The sequence below is a fragment of the Populus euphratica genome, unplaced genomic scaffold (assembly GCF_000495115.2).
Source record: "Populus euphratica unplaced genomic scaffold, PopEup_1.0 scaffold133.1, whole genome shotgun sequence".
Classification (NCBI taxonomy): Eukaryota; Viridiplantae; Streptophyta; class Magnoliopsida; order Malpighiales; family Salicaceae; genus Populus; species Populus euphratica.
Genome location: NW_011499937.1, coordinates 277,015 through 286,594, shown reverse-complemented (window position 1 = coordinate 286,594; position 9,580 = coordinate 277,015). Strand labels below are relative to the sequence as shown.

The window sequence follows — 9,580 nt, the reverse complement described above, 5'->3', positions numbered from 1 at the left end:
CACCGTCGATGCCATAGTGAAAGGTCGATTTTGTTCTTGGCGGGCAAGTATGGGTTTAGAGGTTAGTTTGGTGGGCAAGTACGGGTTTAGAGGTTAGTAAGTAATCTCACCATTTTAGGTAAGTGCAATTACTAAACGGATCTTGTAGAAATTCTTCTTCTTCGTAGTGCTTGTCCCAACAGCTCAATCCATCTTTAGTTCATTTACATTTGCAGTGGTATCGCAGAAAGCAACCCTACTATCTGAATGTCTAACAATGGTGCTTGGAATTGAGTCACGGCATAATTTCCAACAACTCAGACAAATTATTTATGGTTAGATCTATAAGGATCCCCTAAAGAAATTACGAGCTTAATTTATACGGCTCAAAATAATGCTTCATGCAGTTGAAATGTTTTCATCCGTGTATAAAGCAAGCTAAGACATGTATTATGCATATATCGAGATGCTAATGCCATTACATAGATCATGGAAAAAGGATCACAAGTCTATGCCATAATTGGTTGGTAGCCTTCTTCCCTTCCCTTCTTCATCCGAGAAAGTAGGCCGACAGCAATGGCCATTGCCAGTCCAAACAGAGCTACTATTGCTACAGCAGGTGTGGATACTTTGATGTTTTTATGTATCTACAAGAACCAAGAAACATTTACAGTCTAACCAATTCGCATATAAATGTAGAAGATGCATTCATCTACATTTTGCATAAGATTAGCAGAAACTATTAAAAATGGAATGACAACTTACATGAATTGGAGAAGGCAAGAAATTTGTGGGATTTGGTGTTCTGTCTTCTACCAGAATGTAGAAAAGCCCCATAACTCCTGTGTGCTTCTGAGTACTGTTGTAGTTAGATTCAAGAAGTAGATTCTCCCCAGCTGTTATCTGGATAGAGCCTGGTTCAGGATAACAGGTGGACATTCCTACTATGTAACCTGCCTCGTCTCCTACATCCTTTCCAGTTCCATAAATTGGTTCTGAAGTACATATAACACGTCCATCCTGAAGTGATCAAAGCTGCTTAAGATTAGAATCAGATGTCATATTATCCACTCCCTCTTACACTTGATTGAATGAACATTCTGCAGCATAATTAATGACGAAAGGAGATATGTGGTGGTAGACTGAAAGCAGTCCAATTAAGCCTGAGTGGAAAAAAATATGGACAACAATTTTGGGCTGTCATATTTTTATGATTCCGGACTTATTATTGCATCTAAAACTGAGATTGAAGATTACCTCCCCATACAGAGTTGAACCAGTTCCCCCAGTATGCTGATGAGCAACACCGTAGATGACGTTACCACTGATTGGCATTGTCAGGCTTGTCCTTTTGGCATCAATGCATCCATCAGAAGCTGCATTGGATATGCTGCAAGACTCAACATTATACTCAACCTGCAGAAGAGTGATTCAGAATGTAACAAAAGTTTATGGCACTGTTGGAGATGTGTTTTCGATATTAATAACAACTTCTTAACTACTAGCATCCATGAAGTTTTAGTGCAGTTCACTTGGTGAATACTGACGCAGAGCACACTACTGGCAACGTTCAATATCATAAGACATGAATGCCTGATAAATGTTAACAGGAAAGCGAAAGTTTATACCTGGCAACCATTCTCTGGACCTAGTCCTGTTGAGCCATTAAGCCTTTTTCCAGTATCAGTGACATCAAATATAAAGATCTTAACAGGAATAATGCTACAATCCCAATCCACCCATTCCACCGTATATCGCAGGTATAGACTCCTTCTGGCACCCCCATAACCTTGTTGTACCTCACACTGAGTTTGGTCATAGCAACATCTCAGACCCCCTATGTAGCCTGGCCTCAAAGGTTGACCATGTTTATCCACTGTGATGTTATACAGATCACACCTGCATTCAGTGCATCCCAACCTATCTACGGCGCCTCGTGTATCAATTGCATGAACATTAAGCAACCATTTCTCCTCATACCCTTCAGGAATTTCATCTGGGTTGCCAATTTCTATTGCATAAGGATTGGGAACATGAGTATCCGTTTTTCGTGTTTCAGATCCAAGTCCAAAATACTGTCCCAGAACATTCCCTTGGCATATTCCACTGTTTCCTGCAAATAAATAATCTGACAGTTGAAACTTACGCATATCATTGTTCTCAGCCATACCTTGACGTTGATAGTATTTCGCGACAACCCAATGGTGAAGATAAGTTTCGTGAAGGGGTATAGGGTTCCCGATATCATCAATCACTTCAGCTTTGAAACTCTTGATACCAACATGACCTCTTGGGAAGTCAATATTGCTATAGTATCTATCCTCCACTGATCCTGGTCTCAGCACAAACTCAGGTGAAAGAAAAGTGGCAGATTTGATCTGATTTCCAATTTCCGGCGAAGCTAGGGTGCCGGATACATCAAATGCCAGTATTAGCATTGCAAACAAAAGCAAGCCTCCTTGAGAACAAAGTGCCATATTTTGCCTGTCAGATTCAAAATTTAAGCCAACACTTTTATTTGCCATTCCCTGCCTGAATGGCACAGAATATGTGCGATGATAAATCCATAACTATTTATAAAAGCACGAGTTCGTTAATGTCGAAACATTTGTTTAATTTGAAAAAAAAATATCAATTTTTCCTTGGATGATATTAAGAAAAAAAAATCCTCATATATATCCGTTACATGCATTTAAGAAAATAAATCCTTCTCCATGTTGGTTCTAAAACTCATTTTTTTTAAAAAAAAAATGAAAAATAGGGTATATCTTCTTGATGATCAAATCAACCTTACAGAATGAATCCAGTAAAAAATATGTAAAGCTAGATAGGAAGAAATGAACATACATACCGAGATATGAAAAGTCGTCTATAGTGCCAAAAGTGCTAACTAAGCTCCCTTCCTTCCTTCCTTGTCGAGCTTTTACGTTCACAAGATCACAGGCTAGCTTGTATCCTCTCTCTTTTGCTCCGATAGAGGCAAAGATTATGTCATCCACGAAAAAATTAGAGAGGGAGAGGTTTATAGAAACATGGTCGAGTTTATGTAGAAGACTCTCTGCGCTCTTAAGGATAATAAGAGGGAGGTGTTGGTGTGTGAGCATGAGTCACGAGTATATAGCTGGAGGTATCTGTGATTTTGAATCGGAAATATCAATGGAGGAAACACAGAGAATGGTATTTTGCAAGCGGACTCAATGGGTGATGTTGACAGAAGGAGAAGATGGCCTCAGCCATGACGCTCACAATTTCATTCCGTTTTGAGCACGCCTCTTCTCTTTGTTGGTTGTACAAGGAGACGGCTTTTGAGACCTTAAGATCTATCATCCTATATCCCATTTCTTAGATCTCTTGATTTTCAACTATAAATTCCACGTACTAATTAACCATTCAAAGCATAGTGCTAGCTAGTGTATTAAATCAATGCACTCTTTCATGCTGAGTAACGTCCATTATTTTTATTTTTACTAGTTAATTTCAACGACAAAAAGCTTTAGAAATACAACGTATTTTTAATAATAAAAAGAAGTTGATTTAAGTTTTTTAATCTACAGTAAAATCTAAATTATAGGTTGATATGACATTATTATCAGTGATTTTTACAGGGATAAATTGACTAATTTGATAGTATTTTATTTCGTTTCAAAGATATAAAGTCATAGAAAGGGACGATAGGGAAGTCCCTAAAGATACAAAAGTTCGTTTGCAACACTGCAGGTTGCATTAACGAGGGAGCATTCACATAGTAAGGCAGGGGACCATGGAATACTTAATTTTGTCGATCGGTAAATTATTACCGGACAAGAACTACACGACAATAAACGTAAACAGACCACAAAAATAATGTATGGGTTTGCTTGAATTTTATGGCAAAAGGATGACAGTAATGCTCTATGTATTGATTAGCTAGTGGAATCATCATACCTAGCCTTTTAAGAGGTGATGAAAACTTTTATTATCTTACATGTTTTTTATTTAACTTGCCAACAAGGTAGACAGTTTTCGTGTGATGCTCGATGCTATAATAGGATACATGATGAAGTTGTGAAGAAACATAGATCTTTTTTTTCTTGATTGGCAAATTGAGTTGATGAGTGATTCATAAAACTGGTTTCTTTGAACATGAAACATTTTAATGTTTGAGTTAATATTCTGCACGTGTTGAGAAAATAATAAAAAGTATATATATAAATAATGCATGAAAACATATAGATGTTATAAAATTATATATATTAAAGTACGACGTAACGTAATAATAAAGAATTTAAAATTTATATATTAGATTTTATGTTCAGAATATGTATCTTTTATAAAAATTTAAGATAATTACGTTCGAGTCAGAACGTGTATCTTTTATAAAAATTTAAGATAATTGAGATTTTACTTATTTATCTAGACTTATAAAATAAGCTTTCTAGAAAGTAGAGTTTTTTTAAATAAAAATAATAATTATAAGATTATATTACATGTGTAGTATAATTGGTTAAGTTTTATATTTATTTTTTAAATATTATTTGTTTGAATTCTATAAATTTTAAAGTTATTAAAAATTTATATTATTGTTAATTTTAAAATATATAAAATTAATTAAAATACATCCAATTTATTCACACACAAGCACACAGATTAATGAAATATATATATATATATATATTATATCCTAAGTATGATAGTAGAAAATGATCTAGCTAAGTAATTCAACAACACTGCAGACAACGAATGACTTGCTCTAGCTCAGAGAAGTCATTATGGCATGCCTGCGATCCAGTGGATTGGGCCAGAATGTGAGCGTTCACAAATGCCAAAACGCCAAAACAGCAGCAAGGTTGCGCACCATGGCTCCTCATCAGAAGAGTCACATCTCACTAGACAAGAATGCGTATAACTAAATTTTAAATAATTATCAGATTTTAAATTTATTTTTCTAAAATTATTAATTTAAATTTTATAAATCAAATGATTATTAAAAATTTACATATTTTAAAATCTATAAAATTAATTAAAATATACACATACTAACCTGATTATCTAATTTTTTATATATAAAACAATTGCAATTACATCGTCGCACTGAACACTAGCAAGTCATTTGTATTTGTTTCCACTGGATTGTATGTGGGCCCATATGAGGCCCATTCATTCACAATTTTAGCATTTTTTATTACAACAAATGACGATTCAGTGTAAACCAACAATATTAAAAATCTGATGATTTGATAACCCAATCAGTTTCTGTTGGACTAATCAGATATGTACCTTTGAGAAAAGAAAGTAAGATTTCATAAAATATGTCTCATAAGAATGTTTAAAATATACTGAATTAAGACTATAGGCTAAATTGAAATGTATCAAGAAATTTCGTTACTATAATATTTTTGTATTAAAACAATATACTTTGATTTGGTATCGCTATTACTTTTTGGACATTTTTCCTGTCTAGCTTGGACATTCCATCGCCAAGCCCATGTCCCAGACGAGTTTTCCTGTCTAGCTTGGACATTCCATCGCCAAGCCCATATTCCTCACCAATCTGTGCTGCCGCATTTCTCGACAGCTCCAGTTCTCGCCAGCCTATGCCCCTGACGAGTTTCCTTGTCTGACTTGAACATTCCATCGCCAAGCCTATGTTTGTCAACATCCTGCGCTACCCTGCATTTCTCGACAGCCCCAGTTCTCGCCAGCCTATGCCATTGACGAGTCTTCCATTCTAACTTGGACATTCCATCGTCAAGCCCAGCAATCTGTGCTGCCGATATTCCCTTTGATAAACTTATAGCTGGCATAAATCTGCATTGCTGATTTATCCTATAGTTGGCATGACTGCCAGCATCCTCAGGTCTGGTATTGGACAGTATACCTAGATGTGCACCTCGTGCACATTTAACACTGTAACAGCATGCCTGTAATCCAGTGGTTTGGGCTAGAATGTGAGCGTTCACAAACGCCAAAACAGCAGCAAGGTTGTGCACCATGGCTCCTCATCAGAAGAGTCACATCTCACTAGATAAGAATGCCAGTATAACTAAATTTTAAATAATTATTAGATTTTAATTTTTTTTTTAAATTATTAATTTAAATTTTATAAATCACATAATTATTAAAAATTTACATATTTTAAAATCTATAAAATTAATTAAAATATACACATAGTAACTGAATATCTAATTTTTTATATATAAAAAAATTGCAATTACATCGTCGCACTCTAGCACTAGCAAGTCATTTGTATTTGTTTCCACTGGATTGTATGTGGGCCCATATGAGGCCCATTCATTCACAATTTTAGCATTTTTTATTACAACAAATGACGATTCAGTGTAAACCAACAATATTAAAAATCTGATGATTTGATAATCCAATCAGTTTCAGTTGGACTAGTCAAACATGTACCTTTGAGAAAAGAAAGTAAGATTTCATAAAATATGTCTCATAAGAATGTTTAAAATATACTGAATTAAGACTATAGGCTAAATTGAAATGTATCAAGAAATTTCGTTACTATAATATTTTTGTATTAAAACAATATACTTTGATTTGGTATCGCTATTACTTTTTGGACATCAACATAAGGACATGTTTGGATTAGTTTTCGTACAAGAAAGTTAAATATTTTTCTGATTGAGTCTTAAGCAGAACATGCATGCTCAGATTATTACATGTGCATGAAAATAATTCGAGTTCAAGGACTTAATAGAAGATTTGAGGAGTGGAGGACTAAATTGGTGAACCATAACAAGTTGAAGAACTAAGAAGTAAAGGCATTTAACCCTCAACGGTTGTCTAGTGGAGTGCTCTCCATTTCCTATTTTGGGTAAGTTAGTTATTAATGGCTAAGGTGGGAAATAGGAGCCCAAAAAAACGGAAATTTGACCCAAAAAACAGCGAGCGGGAGGAACGAACAGCATGGGCTGAACCCACCGAATTCGCTGCAATTTTATCAAATTTTGTATCTAAGGACTCTCTCTTTTCTCTCTGTGTCCTCCACTGAAAGAAAGAAGATCAGAAGAAGAAGAAGAAGAAGAAGAAATGGGAAGTAAAGAGCCAGCAAAGGAAAAAAGAGAAAAAAGACTCCAAGAAATTTCTCTTCTCCGTACCATTCCTTACTCTGATCATCAAAGGTACCTTTTTATTAATATTCTTGTCTTAGATCTTTCTTTCTAGTTTTTGCCTAAAAAGATCATGATCACGGTGTTGGTGTTGTGTTATTTTTATGTAGCTTGTTAGGGCATTCTGCTTCAGGATGCTTGTGAATGCCTAATGATGATGCTTCTCAATTATAGAATATTAAATGAATGCTCCCCAAAGGGGTGTAACTTCAATTTGGTTGAATGCTTGTAGGTGGTGGTCATCAGAAACTGTTGCTGTGGTGACCGGTGGAAATAGAGGAATAGGATTTGAGATTGCGAGGCAACTTGCAGACCATGGATTGTCTGCTATCCTGACATCACGAGAAAGTAGCGCAGGCCTTGAAGCTGCCAATGTCTTGCGAGAGTTGGGTTTGAGTGTGGACTTCCATCAACTTGATGTCTTAGATTCTTTATCCATCAAAACGTTTGCTGAGTGGATACAACAAACTTACGGCGGATTAGATGTTTTGGTAAGTCGACTGCACTTTCGTTTTCAAATCTAGTGCTAGTTATACTATAATTCCATGCTTTATGCATGTTATTACATAGATATTGTCCTGAATTTCTTTGCTCTGTCTTAGGCATATTATCCCATTTGCAGGTGAATAATGCAGGTGTTAATTACAATATGGGGTCTGACAATTCTGTTGAAAATGCCAAGAATGTTGTTGATACAAACTATTATGGTATAAAAAATGTCACTGAAGCTCTGATTCCTTTGATGAGACCTTCTGCTGTAGGTGCTCGTATTGTTAATGTAAGTTCACGGCTTGGAAGACTAAATGGCAAACGAAACGTAAGTAATCCTTTCATCTTCCTATAGCCCTTTCTCCGAGCCATAGGATGTTGTTTCGCTTGAGCGATGTAGGGTTGATTTTTTTTTTTTTTTCTTTATCAATTCATGTCAGACCAACGCTATGCATGTGCATGAAGATGGATTCTTTTAACTGGGAAAGATCTGAGGCATATTAATTTAAAATGCAATTCATGCTAGTCTTTTTGTTAGCCTGTCACCTTGGAATGTGTAAATGCTATCGAATTCCTGAACTAGCTTTGGCCATGATTTGCTGACTGCATTTTTATAAAATCAAGGGTCCTTCTTCTGCCACAATATGAGCACAGAAAGTTAGTGTGCTGCTGTAGTCATTTTCATAGAATAGGATCGGATTGTAAACAGAAAAGGGAATGCCAGGTACTCTACCATGAATTACATATCCATTTCCTGCCAAGAACCAAAGGAAAAGGAAAGAGAGTTGTAAATAAAGAAGAAAGGAATTTAAGAAACTCCATTGTCATTATATTGTATCCATGGCTTGTTCAATGTGTCCATTTCTGAGATTCAGCTATCTCATAAAGAGGGTAAAGAGTGGTGCCAGAAGTTTTTTTTTTTTTTAATGTTATGGGGTGCGTGCTCTTTTAACTTTGCTGAATTAATCGTAATTTGGGTGACTTTAACAGAGACTTGAAGACAAAGATTTGAGAGAGCAACTGGCTAACCTGGAAACACTTTCAGAGGAACTCATTGATAGGACGGTGTCTACTTTCCTACAACAAGTAGAAGACGGCACATATACATCAGGTGGATGGCCTCAGGTGAACACTGATTACTCGGTGTCTAAACTTGCAGTTAATGCTTATACTAGGCTATTGGCAAAGAAACTGTCCGATCGGCCTAATGGTCAGAAGATCTATATAAACTGCTACTGCCCAGGGTGGGTGAAGACAGCTATGACAGGCTGGGCTGGTAATGTATCAGCAGGTGATGGAGCTGACACAGGAGTATGGCTGGCCCTGCTTCCAGACCAAGCAATCACAGGAAAATTTTTTGCAGAGAGACGTGAGGTAAACTTCTGAGGCAATTAGGCTGAAAGAAGCCATCAGGTTCCGGAACTGTTTACATTCTTTTGATCAACTGCTGATGCATAACATCCAAAGGTTAAAACAACGTTAAATCCAGTAAGGACTAGAGATGGTAATAACATCAGCCTGCATTTTCTAACAAAGGTGTTTCCCTGTGGATTCTACTTGGGAACGAGAGCAACTACCAAGCCAATGGAACGGGGATTCGTGTACTTAGATTGCAAATCTACTTAATATCTAGAAGGGTATGTCAAGCATCATTCAATAACCAGTTTCCCTTGAAAGAATTATATGTTTGTTGACATTACTTAAGGGAGTGATTGGCCTCAAAATATAACCAAGTCGTCCTGTTGCTGTGATTCTCAGCTGCATAAAGTTGAATTTTCTCCTTTAGTTGTTACCTTGACGTTTTGTTTAAGCTGTGTCGAATTTACTTGCAAATTCTTAATTGTTCTGGTCTTTCGAGATGTTCTTTTTATAGCTTTCCAACTGCAAAACCATTTTCTTGTCATTGAAAGATAAGGAATGTTCAAGGTTAATTTATGATAAAACTAGGGGATATTTCTCCAGTGGTTTGCCTATGAATTTTTCTTGTGGTCACAATCATAACTGGT

General features: G+C 36.0%; 2 protein-coding genes across 2 annotated transcripts; one reads left to right on the top strand and one right to left on the bottom strand.

Annotated features, from left to right (window-relative positions):
* Positions 1-142: 142 nt before the first annotated feature.
* On the bottom strand, positions 143-3,281 carry LOC105136589 (uncharacterized). The gene is made up of 5 exons (XM_011041989.1): positions 2,831-3,281; positions 1,608-2,463; positions 1,237-1,395; positions 745-999; positions 143-626 (listed from the first exon to the last, which is right to left on the bottom strand). The coding sequence occupies exons 2-5, from the start codon at positions 2,454-2,456 to the stop codon at positions 489-491; spliced, it is 1,401 nt and encodes a 466-aa protein (XP_011040291.1). The 5' UTR covers positions 2,457-2,463; positions 2,831-3,281; the 3' UTR covers positions 143-488.
* Positions 3,282-6,804: 3,523 nt separating this feature from the next.
* LOC105136586 (carbonyl reductase [NADPH] 1-like) lies at positions 6,805-9,354 on the top strand. Its single transcript, XM_011041988.1, has 4 exons — positions 6,805-7,097; positions 7,318-7,576; positions 7,708-7,902; positions 8,565-9,354. The coding sequence occupies exons 1-4, from the start codon at positions 7,006-7,008 to the stop codon at positions 8,958-8,960; spliced, it is 942 nt and encodes a 313-aa protein (XP_011040290.1). The 5' UTR covers positions 6,805-7,005; the 3' UTR covers positions 8,961-9,354.
* Positions 9,355-9,580: the final 226 nt, after the last annotated feature.

Coding starts and splice junctions, on each gene's coding strand:
- LOC105136586 (XM_011041988.1), top strand. CDS start 7,006: ATGGGAAGTAAAGAGCCAGCAAAGGAAAAAAGAGAAAAAAGACTCCAA. Junction 7,098..7,317: donor CCTTACTCTGATCATCAAAG/GTACCTTTTTAT, acceptor GAATGCTTGTAG/GTGGTGGTCATCAGAAACTG. Junction 7,903..8,564: donor GACTAAATGGCAAACGAAAC/GTAAGTAATCCT, acceptor TGACTTTAACAG/AGACTTGAAGACAAAGATTT.
- LOC105136589 (XM_011041989.1), bottom strand. CDS start 2,456: ATGGCACTTTGTTCTCAAGGAGGCTTGCTTTTGTTTGCAATGCTAATA. Junction 1,000..1,236: donor GTTCAACTCTGTATGGGGAG/GTAATCTTCAAT, acceptor TGATCACTTCAG/GATGGACGTGTTATATGTAC. Junction 627..744: donor TCTTGCCTTCTCCAATTCAT/GTAAGTTGTCAT, acceptor TGGTTCTTGTAG/ATACATAAAAACATCAAAGT.